The sequence below is a fragment of the Macaca nemestrina genome, chromosome 1, assembly GCF_043159975.1.
Source record: "Macaca nemestrina isolate mMacNem1 chromosome 1, mMacNem.hap1, whole genome shotgun sequence".
Taxonomy (NCBI): domain Eukaryota; kingdom Metazoa; phylum Chordata; class Mammalia; order Primates; family Cercopithecidae; genus Macaca; species Macaca nemestrina.
In genome coordinates, this window is record NC_092125.1 from 67,898,463 (window position 1) to 67,919,989 (window position 21,527).

The 21,527-nt window shown below is 40.9% G+C and overlaps 2 protein-coding genes across 3 annotated transcripts in view; one reads left to right on the forward strand and one right to left on the reverse strand.

The window, feature by feature from the left end:
* The window catches only part of LOC105484905 (hydroxysteroid 11-beta dehydrogenase 1), a 30,354-nt gene extending 11,738 nt beyond the window's left edge, over nt 1-18,616 (forward strand). Inside the window, exons 5-6 of one of the 2 annotated variants that reach the window (XM_011746998.3) lie at nt 16,452-16,595; nt 18,056-18,616. In XM_011746998.3, coding sequence (XP_011745300.1) covers nt 16,452-16,595; nt 18,056-18,273 — 362 coding nt within the window. In that variant the 3' untranslated portion in view covers nt 18,274-18,616. The remainder of the gene's footprint in view (nt 1-16,451; nt 16,596-18,055) is intronic. The other variant, XM_071079781.1, reaches the window with a different exon arrangement.
* C1H1orf74 (chromosome 1 C1orf74 homolog) overlaps nt 1-21,527 on the reverse strand; it is a 108,601-nt gene that overhangs the window by 38,459 nt on the left and 48,615 nt on the right. The window lies entirely within an intron of this gene.

Consider the following 21,527-nt stretch of genomic DNA (forward strand, 5'->3'; position numbering starts at 1 on the left):
TAAAATGACCATAATACCAAGAGCAATCTATAGATTCAGTACAATTCCTATCAAAATACCAATGACATTTTTCACAGAAATAGGAAAAAAAAAAAAAATTTGTAGGGATCCAAATAGCCAAAGCAATCCTAAGCAAAACTGCAAGTAATACATTACCTGACTTGAAAATATATTAAAGGCTATAGTAACCAAAACAGCATGGTATTGGTATGAAAATAGACAGAACAATGGACAAGAATAGAGAGCCCAGAAATAAACACATGTATTTGCAGCCAAGTGATTTTCAACAAAGGCACCAAGAACATGCACTGGGGAAAGGACAGTCTCTTCAATAAATGGTGCTGGAAAAACTAAACATTCATATGTAGAAGAATGAAATTAGATCTCTATCTCTCACCATATACAAAAATTAGTGCATGACAGATTAAAGACTTAAACGTAAGACCTGAAACTATGAACCAGAAGAAAATGTAGGAAGAACACTCCATGACATTGGTCTAGGCAAATATTTTATGACTAAGGCCCCAAGAGCACAGGCAACAAAAACAAAAATAGACAAAGAGGACTATATTAAACTAAAAACCTTCAGCATAGCAAAGGAAACAATCAACAAAGTGAAAAGACAATCTGGTTGATGGAAGAAAATATTTGCAAAATATCCATCTGACAAGGACTAATATCCAGAATATACAAGGTACCCAAATAACTCAATAGGAAAAAAAACTATGTGTTTTTAAAATGGGCAAAAGACCTGAACAGACATTTCTCAAAAAAAGACATACAACGTATAAATGGTTAACAAGTATATGAAAAATGCTCAACATCACTAATCATCAAGAAATTCGGCCGGGCGCGGTGGCTCAAGCCTGTAATCCCAGCACTTTGGGAGGCCGAGACGGGTGGATCACGAGGTCAGGAGATCGAGACCATCCTGGTGAACACAGTGAAACCCCGTCTCTACTAAAACTACAAAAAACTAGCCGGGCGAGGTGGCGGGCGCCTGTAGTCCCAGCTACTCGGGAGGCTGAGGCAGGAGAATGGTGTGAACCCGGGAGGCGGAGCTTGCAGTGAGCTGAGATCAGGCCACTGCACTCCAGCCTGGGCGACAGAGCGAGACTCCGTCTCAAAAAAAAAAATAAAATAAAATAAATTCAAATTAAAACTACAATGAGATATCATCTTATCAAATTGCTATTATCAGAAAGACAAAACATAACAGATACTAGTGTGGATGCAGAGAAAAGGGAACTCTTATATACTGTTGGTGGGAATGTAAATTATTGCAGTCACTATAGACAACAGGTTGGAGATTTCTCAAAAAAACTAAAAATAGAACTATCATATGATACAGCAATCCTATTATTGGGTATTTATCCAAGAGACAGCAAATTGGCCAGGTGAAATGGATCATGCCTCTAATCCCAGCACTTTGGGAGGCCGGGGTGGACGGATCACTTGAGGTCAGGAGTTAAAGACCAGCCTGGCCAACATGGTGAAACCCCGCCTCTACTAAAAATACAAAAATTAGCCGGGTGTGGTGGCCTATGCCTGTAATCCAGCTACTTGGGATTATAGCTACTTGGGAGGCTGAGACAGGAGGCAGAGGTTGCAGTGAGCCAAGATCGTGCCGCTGCACTTCAGCCTGGGCAAGAGGTTAGACTCCATCTCAAAAAAAAAGAAAAAAGAAAAAAGAAAGAAAATCAATATATCAAAGAGATATATGCAACTCCATTCATTTGCAGTAATGTGGATGGAACTGAAAGTCATTATGCTAAATGAAATAAGTCAGATACAGAAAGACAAACACTGCATGAACTCACTCATATAAGGGAACTAAAAAGGTTTATCTCATGAAGGTAGAGAGTAGAATGATAGTTAACAGAGACTGAGAAGGATATCAGCATGTGGGCAGGAGGGTGAAGAGGGGTTGGTTACTGATTACAAACATGCAGTTAGAAGGAATAATTTCTATTGTTCAATAGTAGAGTGACTATAGTTAGTAACTATGTATTGTACATTTCAAAATAAGTAAGGACTTGAAATGTTCTCAACACAAAAATAATAAATACTTGTGATGATGGATATCTTAAATACCCTTACTTGATCATTACATATTCTATGGATGTAACAATATCACAGGTACCCCATAACTATATACAAATATTATGTATCAACTTAAATTTTTTTAAAAATTTAATGGGCAAAGGACTTGAATAAACATCTTACCAAAGACAAACAAGTGGCCAGTAAGCACATGAAGAGATGCTAAACATCATTAATCATTAGGGAAATGCAAATTGAAACAACAATGAGATACCACCTCACAGCACTAGGTGCTGGCTACTAGTGCTACTATCCCCCACACCCCTCAAAAAAAAAAAAAAAAACAGAAATAGCAAGTATTGGTGAGAATGTGGGGAAATTGGAATGCTGTGTACTGTTGATGGGAATGTAAAATAGTACAGTCACTATGAAAAACAGTATGGCAGTACCTCAGAAAATTTAAAATAGAATTATCATGTGATCCAGCAATTCTAGTTCTGGGCATATACATAGAAGAACTGAAAGCAGGAGGCCGGGTGCGGTGGCTCATGCCTGTAATCCCAGCACTTCGGGAGGCCAAGGCAGGTGGATCACCTGAGGTCAGGAGTTCAAGACCAGCGTGGCTAATATGGTGAAACCCTGTCCCTACTAAAAATACAAAAATTAGCTGGGCATGGTGGCAGGCGTCTGTAATCCCAGCTTCTCAGGAGGCTGAGTCGGAGAATCGCTTGAACCTGGGAGGCGGAGGTTGCAGTGAGCCGAGATTGCGCCACTGCACTCCAGGCTGGGTGACACAGTGAGACTCCATCTCAAAAAAAGAAAAGAAAAGAGAAAAGAAAAGAAAGGAAAGGAAAAGGAAAAGGAAAAGGAAAGGAAAGGAAAGGAAAGGAAAGGAAAGGAAAGGAAAGGAAAGAAAAGAAAAGAAAAGAAAAGAAAAGAAAAGAAAAGAAAAGAAAAGAAAAGAAAAGAAAAGAAAAGAAAGCAGGGTCTCAAAGAGATACTTGTACATCCATGTTCACACGAACAGTATTCATAATAGCGAAAACACTGTATGTTTCACTATTAGCAACCCAAGTGTCTATTGGCAGATGAATGGATAAGCAAAATGTAGTATGTATATACAATGAAATATTATTCAATCTTTAAAAGAAAAGAAATTCTGACACATGCTACAACATGGCAGGACCTTGAGGACATCACGCAAAGGGAAATAAGCCAGCCACAGAAAGAGAACGAACCCTCTGGTGTTGGTTTGCAATTGGAGGAAACTGTATGATTCCACTTACATGAAGTTCTTAGGATGGTGAAAATTATACAAAGTCAAAAGTAGAAGGGTGGTTGCCAGGGGCTGGGGAAGGAGAGAATGCGGAGTTATTGTTTAATGGGTATAGTTAGTTTTGCTACATGAAAAGAGTTCTGGAGATGGATGGCGGTGATGGTTGCATAATAATATGAATGTACTGAATGCCCTTGAACTGTCTGCTTAAAACTGGTTAAGATAGGCCCCGGTGTGTGATGTTCCCCTCCCAGTGTCCATGTATTCTCATTGTTCAACTGCCACTTATGAGTGAGAACATGCAGTGTTTGGTTTTCTGTCCTCGTGATCGTTTGCTGAGAATGATGATTTCCAGCTTCATCCATGTCCCTGCAAAGGACATGAACTCATCCTTTTTTATGGCTGCATAGTATTCCATGTTGTATATGTGCCACATTTTCTTAATCCAGTCTATCATTGATGGACATTTGAGTTGGTTCCAAGTCTTTGCTATTGTGAATAGTGCCGCAATAAACATACGTGTGCATGTGTCTTTATAGTAGCATGATTTATAATCCTTATAAAGGATTGCTGGGTCAAATGGTATTTCTAGTTCTAGATTGGCTGGGGGAGGGATAGCATTAGGAGAAATCCCTAATGTAAATGACTAGTTGATGGGTGCAGCAAACCAACATGATTCATGTATACCTATGTAACAAACCTGCACGTGGTGCACATGTACCCCAGAACTTAAAGTATAATTTTAAAAAAATGGTTAAGATAGGTTTTTGTTAAAGTACCACCGGAAAACAAAAACAAAAACGAAAAAAAACTTACTGATTACGAGGGGGAAAAGAGTAATTTTACAGAAGAGAAACCTGATAGACGGCACCTGAATCAAATGATCGTGGTTAAATAACATCACCAGTAATGGAATAAATTGAAAACATGTATCACTTGATGGGGTGCAATGTGAAGAACACAAGTTACTTCTGTGAACCTGCCAAAATGCATAACCTGAATCAAATCATGAGGAAACACCAGACAAATCCAAACTGAGGGACATTCATCAATAGTGCGCTAGTAAATGTTTAACAACAAGCTACCCAGAAAGGAAGAATCAAAAGCCCTGATTTGTAGCCTTTCCATGGAATCAACACTCCCATCATGACCATATCCACATGACATTCTCTTGCTTGCAAAATTTATAAACATTTAACCACCAGCTCTCACAATCTAGTATGAGCCAGCTTCAGCATATCAGCTTGTACAAAATAACTGGCTGTACTCTCCAACAGTGCCAAGGTCATGAAAATAAAGGAAAGACTGCAGAATCGTTGCAGAGCAAAGGCAACTGAAGAGTCATGACAACTAAATACCAACACATGATCCTCGATTGGATCCTTTTGCTATAAAGGGTATTATTGGGACACATGACAAAATTTGAACAGGGTCTGTGGATTAGATAACATGGATACATCAGTGTTACTGTACTGGGTTGAACAGTGGCCCCCAAAAAGATATATCTACATCCTACCTGCCTGAACCTGTGAATGCAACCTTATTTGGACAAAGGGTCCTTGCAGATGTAATTAAGTTAAGGATCTTGTGATGAGATCATCCTGGATTAGCCAAGTGGGCTCTTAATCCACTGCCAAATGTCCTTATAGAGTCAGAGGAAGAGAAGACACAGACAGAGAGAAGAAAAGGCCATGTAAAGATGGAAAGTAGAGATTGTGACATAGCCACAAAGAATGCCGGCGGCCACCAGAAGCTGGAAAAGGCAAGGAAGCACTCTCTCTTAGAGCCTTTGGGGGGAATGCGGCCCTGCCAACACATTGATTTCAGACTTCTTGACTCCAGCACTGTGAGAGAATAAATTTCTGTTGTCTTAAGCCACCCAGTTTGTGGTAATTTGTTATGACAGCCCTAGGAAACTAATAAATTCCCTCATTTTGATGACTGTATTGTGATTATGTAGGACAGTGTCCTTCTGTGTAAGAAATGAACACTAAGTATTTGGGGGAGATGGGACATGAGGTCAGCAATGACCTCAATTACAGCTATTACCCTCAAATGGCTCAGCAGAAAAAAAAAAAAATAGGTTGTGTGTACTATTCTTGCAACTTTTCCTTAAGTTTAAAATTATTTCAAGAGAAAAAATAATAATAATAATAATAATTCCCCATCCTGGGAGTCTAGTGACTTAGAGGAAGTATGAGAGTGAATTTTGTGGGGCTTTTTCTGGGTTCTTCGGAGATCCCCTGCAGGAGACACCACCGCTGCTGCCCATTCTCCCTGCAGTTCCCTTTGTGTGAGCAATGCCTTCTCTAGCTCATTACTTTCAGTTCAGCTTTCTCCTCAGCTCCTAGGCTTCAATCGGCCCAGCCCACTTGGCCCAGTCTACCCCACCATCCCTGGGCAGGTGACCCCAGGCGAGCCCCCATCCACAGGATCCACACTGGGCCTCTGGGAAGTCAATTCTTGGACTACATGGTTGATCCCACAGTGCACTCAGCTTTGTTCTCAAGCAAGGGCAGTTCCAGCCCTCCCTGTTGCCTTTAGACTTTAGATGTGAGTCAAATTCCAGTCCCTGAATTCCAGGGGACATATTAAAAGTTCTCCAAATAATGCTGTTGAGGGCCCTCTCATGTGGCTTAAGGGGAGAGGGATGAAACTGCCCTGAGCATCGGTGGATATAGGCACAAGACACTGAGAACTCTCTCTTATCCAAGGGTTATCTAGGCTAGGCACGGGTGATTAGGCAATGCAGGCAGAACTGGTTTGGGCCCACCCTTCAACCGTGGATGTTCTTCAAATCTATTCTTTTATTCTTGCCTTAGAAGATGTGCTGATACTCTGAGACTTTAGGAAGAACTCCATTTTACATCCTGTCAACAGGCCCCATACCTGCATAGAAATATTCTTGCCAAAGTCACCTTGTGAAATTTAGTAACAAGTTTTATCTTATTTATCTCTGCTACATTTTGTGCTGTTTCAACACCATATGCTCTTTCCTAGTGATCAGCCAAAACATTGCCCTGGGTTTTCTCTGGCCACCTTAACTGTCCCCTCTCAGTCTCTTAGGTTTCTTGGCAACTCTCCAACCTTAATTGTTGGTTTCCTCAGGATTCTTCTATCCTAAACCCTCTTCTCTTTTCACTCAACACACTTTCCCTGGATGCATCCATTCACTGCATTGCTTCAATTATCACTGGATTGTGGGATGTCTCAATACTTATGATGACACCTCAGGTCTTCTGGGGTATGGAGAAGATAGGTGGATTTATCTTGAGAGCCCAACTCAATCCAAACAACTAAAGAGTTTAGACCATGAGGGTCTCAACTGAGCAAGGATTTTTAGGAAGAGCTGGGAAAAATGGGGGGCAGGATCCAGGATGACTCTCTGGCCTTGAAGCCATTTAGGCCTGATGCACCTCAAATTTGCGCTCCTTCATTTGCCTGGGGTTGCCCTAAAAGTGTGAAGGCAGGCAGGAGTGAAGTTTTTCAATCCTTGTGCACTCCCTTCTGAGCAATCAATTAAAGCAGTCTAAAATCCACCTTTGAATTGGTAATCATTTCAAAATATCAGCAAGACCGTTAGGGATGGAGGGTAGAGAGAGGATGAGCGAAAGCACGTAGGCCTCCTTTTGACCTCTTCTACTCAGCTAACAAGGCTCAGTACGTGGTTTCTTTGCCAGCTCTGGCTCTTACTGTTTCTACAGTGGCTGAGTCCCAGCATTTCTGGGACAGAGCTAATTACAAACATTCTGTCCCACTTATCATCATATCTGCCTTCATCCTTCTAAGACTCTGTGTCCCATATTTTGCTTCAGAAAATATAGTCACCATAGCTCTGTTTCTTAGTGTTCTAAAACTTCCCAGAAAGCTAGCTGCCATCTTTCTCTTCTGCTGTGATGGCCCCACCCTCCCACATAAGCCAAAACTTAACCTTGGGTAGAAACGCTCAGGCTTCCGACCCCCTCAATTCCATGACTGCTTCATGCATATTAGAACAGTGCATTTATTTACTTATTAATTTTATTTAATTGAGCACATACACTAGCACATCTTTTTTTAAAAAACTGGAAGTCCAACAAGTGGATCTCACAGGGTACAATCAGAAAACAAGTTGATTCTTTCCTCCCACTGCCTGTTCAAACCCGTTCTGTGGGCAGGTCCTCCCTGAGCCTGGACATGAGCTAGGGCAGATGGTAATACTTTTCTGGTTACTCCAGGTTAGTAAAAAATCCTATGGCTGCCTCCAGTCCCCAGAATAGTCTCATTTCTGAATAGGTAAAATGTCTAGTCATGTGCAATTTAACTTTAACCAAAGCTTCTCCCCTTGCTAAGCTGGAACCTGCTGTTGGTAGGAAATGTGTTTGTTCTTTCCTCTCTTTCCTCACCTCCTCCCCACTCCTTGACCCCCTCTAGCCTGTCTTGGGTTAAAGGAAAAGGGAGAATGCAGGGAAGAGGATAAGGAGTAGGAAAGGTCTTATTTGGCTGGCACCCAGCTAACACATTGGTCTTCTCTTGACATTCAGAACTCATGCTCTCTGACCCCTTGGTGGATGTTCAAATCTGACTCTTGCATTGCATGCTTTTGTGGATTCTTTGGAGGTCCTTTCTGGAATACTAGTTAATTCTTCTTGTGGTTTGGGCAGCAGTTGCTTATGTTATTTCCTTTGGGCCCTGAGATTACAGTGGGAATATAAGAGAATACACTCACCACTTCAGGCTGTCCTTTTGGGCAGAATTGGAAATGGCTCCAGAAGAGAAGGGATAGGTCCTGGGACAAGGCCCACAGGCTGGTGAGCAGAGTGTGGGCTGGATTTCAGGTCCACCTACAAGGGAGAGTTTCCATAGGTGTGACACAATTTGGGCTATGCAATGGCTTTGCCCATAGCCATGGCCTCTCAGATTGAGTCAGACCCCAGTCCCCCTTGTTGCTCATCAAACTCTTTGGGACAAGCTCTCTGAGGTCTCTTTGAAGTCACTCTCACAAAGATTGACGTGAGGAAAATCCCCCACGCCTTCTTTTTAGAAGATCAATGAGACATTGCTAATTTCTTCTCCCTAACTCCCATCCTCTCTGGCCTCCCAGTGTCAGCCCCTTTATTTCCTTGGGATGTTTGTTTGTGTTTCCATGTTCCCTGTTAGTGCACAGGTGGTCTGGAACCTCCCTTCAGAACGTGGAAGCCTTTGCCAATTACTGTGATGTTCTCAGCCTTTGAACCTCAGCTGAAACTAAAGCAGAAAAAGTCAAATTTTAACATCCTGTTACATGTTGTTTACTCCACTTTGACCAGGCCTTTTGACTCATGGAACCTTTTTTAAAAAATAAAAATCTAGATTTTTAGAGAGATTTTGCCCTTTTCAGCTTTCTGAAACTTCTAAATATAGTTTACATAGAGCAGAACATAGGGATTTCCTCACACAAGCTAATTCGCACTATGTGGAAAAAATGTTTAAGAACAGACTTGTGAATAGAAATAGACTTTAATTAAATGCACCAAGGTTGTTTGGTACTAGAACCTGGAAGATTTTTCTCTCTTCTCTTCATTTTTTTAAAAATATATATATTCCAGATTTCCTTTAGTGAGCCTAGACTGGTTCGCAATCGTTATCTGCAATTCCAAAATCCAAAAAGGCTATGGGAAAACAAATGGAAACAATAATAAAACTCCAAAAACTAAGGATTTTCTTTGCATAATTAAATCTGCCTAATGAATTTAACCTGAACTGAAGTGAGGCTACGTAAATCCTTCCTTTATCTCAGTATTAACTTTCCGATGTTTTAGTGCAGAAATAATAACATGTTCTCATACAGGCTGCCTCCTCCAACCCTACTGGAGATGCAATGTAATATCTATTATATGCCCATACCACCATCTAAAATCCAAAAATAAATTTAATTTCCATAATACATCTGACTCTAAGAGTTTTGGATAAGTGTTCATAAGTCTGTACTATTGTAAAAGAATAAATACAATAAACTTTGCTATTAGTTTCCTTGTCTGACTAGCTTCTCACTGTCTATCTAACTCCTGCCTCTAATTTTTGTACAAGCCATTCTTCCACCTCCCTGGTCCTTCATGTACTTCCTTTCATCAAGTAGAATTTACAACCTACCTCCTCCAGGTGGAGTTTCCTGATAGTCCAATATATTTCTTCACCTAAGCATCCAGTTTAGATTTGAAATACATGTTTTCCTTAGTCATGCCAGTTTGGGTTTTAAAGAGACTTAATTCATAATTCAGTGACTGCTCACCCAGCTGTCATTGTGGGACTTTAGCCTCTTCCAAAGACCTCTCTCCATTTCTTCCAGGAGTTCCTAGATGATGTTCAACAAGCTTAGGCCACCATGCCTTTCCTGCCCCACACTCATTCTCAAAATGCACTATGAATGTCATTTATGTATAAAGCCACTCTTTCCTACTGAGCTCTTTAGCACAGTCCTCTACTCCAGAAATAGACTAGAAGAATGGGGTTGGGGGGAGGGCAGAGCTCAAATCCACAGGTTAATGGTCCTTATTTGCACATGGTCCTTATATGCATTGAATTTAAGTACTGGCTTAAACATTTACAGATCAATAGCAGGTCACAAAATCTGAGAGATGTCAACAACAGCTATAGTCATATGTAATTATGTTACACTGTACCTCATGCATAGTCTTCATAATAAAGGCTAATCATTTTTCAATAGTCTTTGTCCAACCTTATATGCTTGCATAATAGTTCATTTTTTTCACCATCTAAAAGTGGTCAGATCTCAAGATCAAGAGATTAAGACCATTCTGGCCAACACAGTGAGACCCCATCTCCACTAAAAACACAAAAATCAGCCAGGCATGGTGCCACGCGCCTGTAGTCCCAGCTACTCAGGAGTCCGATGCAAGAGAATCACTTGAACCCTGGAGGCATAGATTGCAGTGAGCCAAGATCGCGCCACTGCACTTCAACCTGGCAACAGAATGAGACTCCGTCAAAAAAAAAAAAAAAAATTTTTTTTTTAGGCTGGGCACAGTGGCTCATGCCTATAATTCTAGTACTTTGGGAGGCCAAGGCAGGAGGATCACTTGATGCCAGGGATTTTAGGCCAGCCTGTGCAACATAGTGAGACGTCGTCTCTACAAAAAATAAAAAATAAATTAGCCAAGCGCAGTGGCATGCATCTGTAACCCCAGCAACTCAGGAGGCTGGGGTGGGAGGATGAGCTATGATCTCACCACTGTGCTTTAGCACTTCAGCCTGGGTGGGTGACAGAGTGAGATCCTGTTTCTAATAACAACAACAACAAAAAAAAACTTTTTTAAACCATGCATGCATCCATGTCATGAATTTTTCAGGTGGTCTTCTGACATGTCTGGCTCCTTCACTACTTCTCTCCTTTCTTCTGCTTTCACTTTCTCTCTTCTCTTATTTAACCTCCTTCTCCTACAAAACCATTTAGGATTCTTCTATGTACCTTGAGCATAACCCGAGGCATAATTAAGGATAGGCAATGTGATGCATGAGCTCCATGAGTGGTATAAAAATAACTGCTCTATGAATGCAGACTATGGCTTCACAGGATATCTTGCTTCTGCATCTCTGTTGCCACCTAGACAAACATATTAAATGTCATAGTCAATATCTTTATTGTCATCTAGGGGTGTGTAGTGGGCTGAATGTTGGTCCTCCCCCAAAAGATATGTCCACCTAGATCCTGTGAACGTGATCTTAAGTGGACACATAGAAAGTCCTTGAGGATGTAACTAAGATCTCAAGATGAAATCATCCCAGATTATCTGAGAGGCCCTGAATCCAATGACAAGTGACCTTATAAGAATAGCAAAAGAGACAGACAGAAGAGAAGAAAGTGATGTGAAGATGGAGGCAGAGACTGGAGCTGTCAGCACAACTCAGCTCCAACTGCCAGCAGACATGAGAAGCTAGAAGAGACAAAAAAGGATTCCTTGCTATAGCTTTTGGAGGAAGCATGGCTGTGCTGATAACTTAGTTTTGGACTTCTGGATTCCAGTACTGTAAGAGAACACATTTCTGTAGTCTTACGCTACCAAGTTTGTGGTAATTTGTTATGGCAGCCCTGGGAAATGAATACAAAGGGACTAGGAATGACTAGCCCTGTCTATTTATGGGTATCCTCATCTGTCAGCTTAGAAGTGAAAATAATACTGCTATTCATAAATTTTGCCTATTTTGGACTCAACTCTCAAAACAGAGAGAATCCTCACCAACTCTCTTCCTGAGTTGGGTTTAACACATGGCTCCTGGAAAACACACATATAAAGAACGGTGGCTTCTGTAGAGGAAGTACCACCTAGTGTTCAAGAGTGTGGGCCACTAGAGTCAAATTTGAATCCTAGTTTGAATCCTGCTTCTCCCACTCATGAACCTTGAAACTTAGAGCATTTATCCTTTAGACTCTAGACTGGCACATAAGAGCTAAATAAATTTCAGAGGTTATTGTGTTTGTTCCATATGCTTGCTTACTTTTGCAGAATACTTGTCTCTGCTTACTTATCCCTCTCCATGGCTGAAAATGGCTATCGCAGTCCCAACCTTACATGACCTTTTCATTCAAAATCCAACAGCAGCAATCAGAATCTTTTCGTCGCTCTTTCAATTTCTTGAAAGAGAGACCATGATGTGTGTTCAAGCCAGTGTTCACATTCGTGATAACTGGGCCAACCTTCCATGGCTAGAAAGATAAAATCTCTGTGAAGGGGATGAGGGCAGGAAGGCCATGGCAAGCATTTCTAGTACACTGTAGCTTTTCACATTTTATATATTCAAACCTATTTATGTCTTCCTTAATAATATGCGCCTCCAGTTTCATGCTTTAAAAGGTATCTCTAACTTTGAGATTAGAAATTCACCCATAGCTTATTTTAGTTTTTTTACTTTTCACATATACTCTGTGATCTAATTTGAATTTATTTATTAGAATGCCGCTTTTTTTCTCCAAGTAACTAGCTATTTGTCCCAACATTATTTTTTGAATAGCTCCTACTTTTCTCACCAATTTGAATACTAATACTGCTAACAATAATAGCATTTTCTGAATGCTTTCTATGTGCCAGAGTTTGTGCTAAGTATATTACATGGGTTACTCCAGCTTGGTTATATTATTATCCACATACTACAGCTAAGAATTGGCATACTTGGGATTCACACCTGGGTCATCTGACTCCAGAGCTCATACTTTTAGTTACTATGCTATTCTTATAAGTAATGTGGATCTATTTTTGTCTCAAACAATAAGGAAAATAATTGACATAACTGGAAGTCCAGATGTAGGGCAGGCTTCACAGTTGACTTGGCTGAAGCTCAGTGTCCCCGTGATTCTCTTGGCTCTGCTCTCTTCCATGTGTGGCTTCATCCTCAGGCTGACAATGAGATAGTTGCAGCAATTCCCACCCCCATATCAATGCACAAAAATGTGTCAGAAGAAAAAAAGGATTGCTACTCTCAGAAACTCTTCCAGAAAAACACTAACTTTTTGAGACACTCCAACAAAATTTTCTTCAAGTCTCATTGGTCCAAAATGAGCCACATGGCCATTCCTGTATCAATCATGAGTAAGAAGAATGGGATAAAATAGATTACATAAGCTCACACCTACAGTTAGGAATTATGTCAGCCTTCTTTTGGCACATGGGCTGCATAGAAGTGGGGATAACTATCAATAAGAAGTAAGTTCAGCTGTCAGATACAGAAAACCTAAAATAATAGTGGACTCAATAAGCTAGAATTTAGGCTGGGCATGGTGGCCCATGCCTGTAATTCCAACACTTTGGAAGGCCGAGGCAGGTGGATCACTTGAGGTCAGGAGTTCAAGACCAGCCTGGCGAACATGGCGAAATCCTGTTTCTACTAAAAATACAAAAATTAGCTGGGTTTGGTAGCTCACACCTGTAATCCCAGCTACTCAGGAGGTTGAGGCAGGAGAATCACTTGAACTTGGGAGGCAGAAGTTGCAGTGAACCAAGATCATGCCATTGCACTCCAGTCTGGGCAACAGAGCAAGACTGCCTCAGAAAAACAAAACAAAACAAAATACCAGTAAGTTAAAATTTAAATCAGGTCTGAAGGCAGGCAGTATAGGGCCAGTAGAGTATGACAGCTCCATGGTCACCAAGGTTCCTTCCTTCTATATAAACTATCTAAATGTTTTGCCATCCTCAACATGTGGCTTCTACCTCATGGTCCAAGATAGGTCTGGAGTCACAGTCATTACATCCACCTTCAGACACCAATAAGGACAAAGGAGTGGGAAGGAGAGACTGGCTTCTCCCTTTAAGGATGTGTCCCAACATTGAAACCAAAACTAAAGATACAACAAAAAAGAGAAAACCACAGGCCAATATCCCTGGTGAACACAGATGCAAAAATCCTCAACAAAATACTAGCAAACAGAACTCAACAACATTTTAAAGGATCATTCATCATGACCAAGTAGGATTCATCTCCAAGATGCAAGGATGGTTCAATATAAGCAAATCAATAAATGTGATACATCGCATCAATAGAATCAAAGACAAAAACTGTATGATCATTTCAGTAGATAATGAAAAAGCATTTGGTAAAATGCAACATCCCTTCATGATAAAAACCCTCAACAAATTGGGTATAGAAGGGATATACCTCAACATGATAAAGGCCATATATGACAAATCTATAGCTAATATCTTACTGAACAAGGAAAAATTGAAAGCCTTTCCACTAAGATTTGGAACAAGAGAATGATGCCAACTTTCACCACTTTTATTCAACATAGTACTGGAAGTTCTAGCCAGAGCACTCAGACAAGAGAAAGAAATAAAGGGCATCCAAGTTGGAAAGAAAGAAGTCAAAAACCTCACTGCAACTTAAAGAGAGATTCCTTCTTCTCAGGTAATAGTTTAGGCCTGGTTTTGGTGGACTTACATGATGTCTTCAATAATCCAAGGTCATTCCACATTTCTGTTCCACCATAATTAACATTAGCTTTTCCTATAGTTCACAAACTGACTGCTACAATTCTAGCCATCATATCGGAGGTTCATTAGGAGGAAAGGAGAAAGGCAAAATGTAAAAGTTGCATGCCACCTGAATCCATCTAATTTATCAGGAAATCAATATCTTTCCTAGAAAACTCATCTGTTAGATTTCTCATTGGCCAGAACTATTACGTCGCATGGCTTATTAGGGCAAGGAAATCTCAGGGAGATGAGATTTGCACAATGGAAATGTAATAATAATGAATTTTAAAATGATTACATTGCTGTCCTGAACAAAATCAGACTCTATTATTAAAGAAGGAGGAATGGATATTGAGTAGATTACACTGTTTACTATAATTTTCCATCTAGAATATTTTTTGCTATATGATATAAAACAAACATAATTTTTTCTAATTAGTTAACCACCTTTCTCAGCGTCTTTATTAAATAACCCATCCTTTCTTCATTGGTTTGACATACAACATATTATATTTGAAACATATAGAAATTCCAATTCTGATAACTGCAGAGTGGCACCTGAAAGACCATCCTTCCCCAGATTACAACTATAAACTTTTGACAAAATATCGACAACAACCATTGAAAGCACTGGAGATTAACCAAGAGCAGATAGAAAATGGAGGGTTATTGACACTTGGAAGAAGGAAATGACAGTAGGCGAATTTCCCACTTGTATAGCTTTATGCCTAAGGGCAGCCCCAATCAGTGCCATATCTGGGATAGAAACCTGCCATCTTGCCAACATGAATAGCTAGAAGGAAGAGGTTGGGGTTACCGTAACAGCTGGAATGTAAAGGGGGATATGCTGGAAAGGAGAGTCACAGTGGAGAAACACTGAATCCTATACATAAGCTCTGTCCAAATCTCTAGTTGTTCTCTGAACAATGCATGGGCAATGCAGAAATCAGGCAGCCAAGTTAAGATTCAAATAATTGAAATGAGATTTCAGCTGATACTTATTACAAGAGACAGCGTTTCACCCAAGTTAACTGGTCACTTAAAAAAAAAAAAAATCAACACTCTTTGGAGGAATGTGACAGAATCCAGGCACCCTGCAATGTATCATTCACAATATCCAGGATACAATGAAAAATTAACACCCATACAAGAATAGTAAATATGACCTATACTTAGGAGGAAAGGAAATCAATAAAGATCAATCTTAAAATTACCCAAACTCTGGAATTAGCAGACAATTGATTTTAAAGTAATTGCTATAACAATGCTTGGTAAAGACTGTAGGGTCTCAGGTCACTTCTACTCTCCCCTCCTAAAAAGGGTATTAATAATATTTTATCCTATTAGGCATATGTTCACATATCCTTCAAAAAACTTGAGTGAGAATTAAGCAGTCTGGTGAACTTTTTTTTTTTTTTAAGTGGTTTTGGGTAGAAAAGCAAACACAGGATTTTTTTGTTTGTTTTTTTTGAGATGGAGTCTCTGTCACCCAGGCTTCTGTGTGGTGGCACGATCTCAGCTCACTGCAACCTCCGACTCCCAAATTCAAGCGATTCACCGGCCTCAGCCTCCTGAGTAGATAGGACTACAGGGGTGCGCCCAGCTAATTTTTGTATTTTTAGTAGAGATGGAGTTTCACCATGTTAGTCAGGCTGGTCTCGAACTCCTGACCTCAAGTGATCTGCCCACTTCGGCCTCTCAAAGTGCTGGGATTATAGGTGTGAGCCACCGCACCTGGCCAGGACAGTGTTTTTTTAAATCCCTTTGTAAGGAAAGTAAAACATACCCTTTCCATTGTCAACAGGTCACTGAGTTGGCAGAGATCACTTGTCAAACTCTTGGATCCCCAGCACTTGGTTCAGAGGTGGAAGAGTTAGCAGCTGTGGAATTACATGGCTCTTTTGTAGCCTCGCTTGTTTATCACCTTTATTAAAACCCTAAACAGTCCCTCTTCAATGAAGGCTGCCCTGTAGCCCAATCCCACCCCATGCCTTCGAGACCTTAATGTTTTTCTTTTCAAAATTCAATACAGCAGTATAATTTCCATGGGGAATATAGAGAAACTAAGACTCAAAGGGGTAAAAGGACACCATAGGAGTTACAAAGACTACTACAGATAAAGATCAGCTCTGTCAGAAGCTGAAATGGGCCGCCTTATTAACCCATTTCTTTAATCTATCATCTAGGGAAAGTGGCTTATCCAATGGTTGCTGCCTATTCTGCAAGCAAGTTTGCTTTGGATGGGTTCTTCTCCTCCATCAGAAAGGAATATTCAGTGGCCAAGGTCAATGTATCAATCACTCTCTGTGTTCTTGGCCTCATAGACACAGGTAAGGTCAAGACTTCGAATAATTACCTGCAGATGAACTGTCTGCCTTACCATTGTGGTTAAACAAAGGTGCTGAACTCCCCGACTCCTTTAGTGCATGTGTAATGCACTAAAAACAAACCAATGCAGAAAGCACTAGCTGTCTCATTTAAAGGCATTTCTGTCACCAGTGGAGGCTCTGTCTATTCTTTGAATCTCCTTTCCATTTTGATTACCAAGGTGGCTGGGTGTCACTACATTCATCACTTAACCCTTTGCTGAACACCTTATGTCCTCATGGACACTCAATGACCATTACGCTCCTATATGAGACTTATCAAATACAAGTTTGTGTTTCTTAAAAGCATCACCAGTAATAAGACACACTGGTATCATGAACTCTTTGATATGATGTGCTGAGAAGGACACAACATCATTTTTGTAGTGTTCTTGCCAAAATACATGACCCTACTCCAATCATAAGAGAACAATGAACAAACCCAAATCAAGGAACATTTTATAAACATTTGGTCAGTATTATTCAAAAGTGTCAAGGCCATGAGATACAAGGAAAGGCTGAAGAACTGTCACAGATTAGAAGAAAGATGGGAAGAAATTACTACTAAGTGGAATCCTGGATAAGATCCAGGAACATAAAAGGAACATTAGTGAAAAAATAAGTTCTGTAGTTTAGTTAATATATTGTATCAATTCTATTATTGTACCTGTCCTAAATGATTGCACAATGGTTATGTGTGATGTTGCAAACAGGGGGAGCAAATGTGGAATATAAGGGGGTACTGCATGTAATTTTTACAACTTTTCTGTTAAGTCCAAATACAAGTTTATCTAAAACATGTGGCAGATATTAAAAGAAAATTCCCTTTGAAGAGTAATTGAGTAGTAGTTAGAGAAGTAAAGAAAGAGACCGAGGCCCAGAGGGAAACAAGAAAGGAATGGAGAGAGAGAGAAGCTGTACAAGATGGACATGAAAACTTGGAAAGAGAGAGAAGTGAAAGTGGTGACAAGGGAGCAAAAGCCTGGATTCTTGAGTATCTCTTCCTTTTATAAGACAGTAAGTCATTATCATACAGCACTCTGGTTTTGCCCACTGGCACTTCCCATTAGCTACTGAGTCATTATGAGACTTCTATCCTCATTCTGCTCCCCCATATTACTTCTCCGCCTCCAACCAAAATACCCAAGAGAGAAGCATGATTCAGATCTCCTGAGTAATCACCTCTAACTGCTCCCATCAATCTCCACCCAGGAAGGCAAGGCCCCTATTAACACTAAGGCCTCTCTTTGCCCAACAGTCTCTAACATACCCAGTCTCTCCATGTATTCCCTATAGCGCCTGTAAGGCTTGCAGAGCAAACACTGCCAAAAGCCCCTGACAGCTAAGTGGTTGATGTCTCCAGGCCTTCCATCATGTAGACTGTCCTAGTTGGATAACCCTACTCTTCCCTTGTCATTCTATAGACACAGCCATGAAGGCAGTTTCTGGGATAATCAATATGCAAGCAGCTCCAAAGGAGGAATGTGCCCTTGAGATCATCAAAGGGGGAGCTCTGCGTCAAGAAGAAGTATATTATGACAGCTCACTCTGGACCACTCTTCTGATGAGAAATCCATGCAGGAAGATCCTGGAATTTCTCTACTTACCGAGCTATAATATGGACAGATTCATAAAAAACTAGGAACTCCCTGAGGGCTGGGCATGCTGAGGGATTTTGGGACTGTTCTGTCTCATATTTATCTGAGCTCTTGTCCATGAAGACATCTTCCCAGAGTATCTCCGGAGACATGAAAGTCATGGGTCACACCTGACAAATGGAAGGAGTTCCTCTAACATTTGCACAATGGAAATGTAATAATAATGAATGTCATGCACCACTGCAGCCAGCAGTTATAAAATTGTTAGTAAACATAGGTATAATTACCAGATAGTTATATTAAATTTATCTCTTATATATAATAATATGTGATGATTAATACAATATTAATTATAATAAAGGTCACATAAACTTTATAAATTCATAACTGGTAGCTATAACTTGAGCTTATTCAGGATGGTTTCTTTAAAACCATAAACTGTGGTCTGAACTCTTTATCTGTTCCTGAGTGGAAGAAATCACCCTAATCTTTGTTTGGTGGGGAATATGGTGTCTTTATCTTTTCTGTATATTTCTGATATTCTTCATATTATTGCATATTGCTCCTCTGGGAAAGAAGACACCTAGGCCTAAGGAACTAGGGCAAACCCAGGGAAATGGAGGTCCCAGAAACTTGAGCCACAGACCCAGTGGCCCATTTACTGCTCTCAGAGGACATCAGGCATCTGTATGTTACATGTGAACACTAAACTCTACATTGGAAGTTTGGAGAGGGAGAGTTGGAGTTCAAATCCTGCCACTCACTCATTTAGACATTTATTCATTCAACAAATATTTAGTAAGCACTTATTAGGCATCACCTAACTACGATTAAATGGGAAACAAAACATCAGCAAGATGAACAACTCACCAAAGCCCTATATTGATCAGGGCCCAAGAAGTAAGAGATGACACCCTCAAATTGGGTAATTTTGGTAGCATTTAAGAAAAAAAGGGACAAGGCATAGGGAAATCACAAAAGATAGTGATATCTCAGGGTTAGTTGCAGCTGTTTCCATCCTAAGGCCCACAGGGACAAGAGAAGGGACCTGTTACACAAACTCTGAGATGTGAAGACCTGTGTGGAGAGTACCACATGGCAGGAGCTGTGACATTTAGTTAAGAGATGCAGCCAGCCAGCCAGGTGCTGTGGCTCACGCCTCTAATCCTAGCACTTTGGGAGGCTGAGGTGGGTGGATCACCAGGTCAAAAGGTACAGACCATCCTGGCCAACGTAGTGGAACCCCATCTCTGCTAAAAATAAAAAAATTAGTTGGGTGTGGTGGTGTGCGCCTATAGTCCCAGCTACATGGGAAGCTGAGCCAGGAGAATTGCTTGAACCTGGGAGGCGGAGGTTGCAGTGAGCTGAGATTGTGCCACTGCACTCCAGCCTGGCAACAGAGCGAGACTCCATCCCCCCCCCAAAAAAAAAAGAGAGATGCAGCCAGCCCACCAAGGATTGTGAAGCAGGTATCTAGGGGAACAAACACTCCAGCCCCACCTCACACTCTTCCCTCCCTCTGATCTCTGGCCAGTGTTTCGCATTAGCTGAACAGAGGGGCAAGGGAGCAGATAGGTATAGACCATACAGGTCAGCTTCCCCATGTACAGAGCAGATGGAAAAGGGTAACGAGTGTTCTGGAGAGATGAGTGGGGTATATCCATCAGGAACTGCAACACTCCCAAACATACAGCTTCCAGGGTAAGTAATGCTGGGACATGAGACACATGCCTAAAAGTGCAGGGGAAATTTTCTTTTCCCACCTCTGAATCTAAATGGCTGGGCAGCAGAACATATTGGAATCTATTGAGCCTACCAGCCCCATGGACAAAGGGCTGGATCTGAGCATGCTAATACGGCTGCACTTTTCTTAGAGGTCCTTCCAAGGCTATGCTCAGTGCAAGGGAGCAGGAGAGACCTGGCTGCATCCATGTGCAAAACAAAACGAAACAAAAAGGGCCAAAAAATGTAGTCTGGTTTCTGACATGAAATGCACCCACACTTGCAACGCGGCCTAATAAATGTCTTGGTTTCTGATCAATCAGATTAACACCCTTCAGTCTCTTGTAGAAATGAGACTCCTTCTTCACAGTGAGATGAAGTGCAGTAATTCCTTTACTCAAGGGTAGAGATAATATTAAAGCTGAGTTAGAATTTGCTTGGGGGGAGGTTAAACTTCTTTCTAAATGAGACTTTCTTCAGAATCCAAAGGGGAAGATCTGAAAAAGTAGGTCTGAGAACTGAAACCATCTACACCCATATAGCTTATTATCTTCATTAACACGATTTCAACATTCCATTCTCTTATCAGCATGACTTTACTATTCCAAGAAACTCTTGTCCACTAAGATAAATGTTGCAAACCCATTTAAAAGTGCTGAACTTTTCAATAGATAGCATCGAATAACTGCTACTCTTTAAGACTGCTTGGAACCTTTAGTTCCAAACCCCAGTTTCACTGTGCTCACCAGTCTCCAACTATGGCATCACGATCCTTATCCAATTCAAATAAAGTCACCATGCTGAAGTCTCACATTAACCTAGACTTCAAAGCCCCATAAAGACCCTGACTTTACCCTCTCCACTCTCAGAGTCTACTAAGACTCCATCAAGACTCCAGCTTTGCCTTATCAACAGGTTGTTTGGTGGTCTTTTTTAGGGAGCCAGCAATCAACAAGTCCTTCCTAAGAGATTCTCTCAAGGGTCCTCATCCAGTTCCTAACCTGGCTCCCCTGCCCCTTAAATATCTGCCCATCTCTCAGGAGTGGCAGGGGTTCCAGCAGCTGGAGCCAAGTTCCAATTTCAGTGGCATCAGCAGTACAATAACCCTTGTCTTTGGACTAGTTCCACTTAAAAGAACCTAGCCTTCCTAGCTCACTTTATCACGAGCTCAAAAATATACATCCAAGGATGTCCATTTTCACATCCTATGTGAAATCCAGATGTGCATCACTCACTTCTCACCCACATTAACACAAAAATTCAGCATCTCTTGTAGGTTCCAAAAGTAATTATATTCTCACTGAAAGTATAAGTAAGCAAGGTAGCATATCTCAGAGGGGAGAAGGAAGACTAAGTTTACATTCATTCAGCGTACATCCTTTTTTTTTTTTTTTTTTTTTTTTTTGAGACACGGTCTTGCTCTGTCACCCAAGCTGGAGTGCAGTGGCGTGATCATGGCTCTACTACAGCCTCGAACTCCTGGGCTCTAGCAATCCCCTGGCCTCAGTCTCCCAAGGAGCTAGGACTACAGGCATGTGCCACCATGCCTGGCTGGTATTTTAAAAATTGTTTTTAG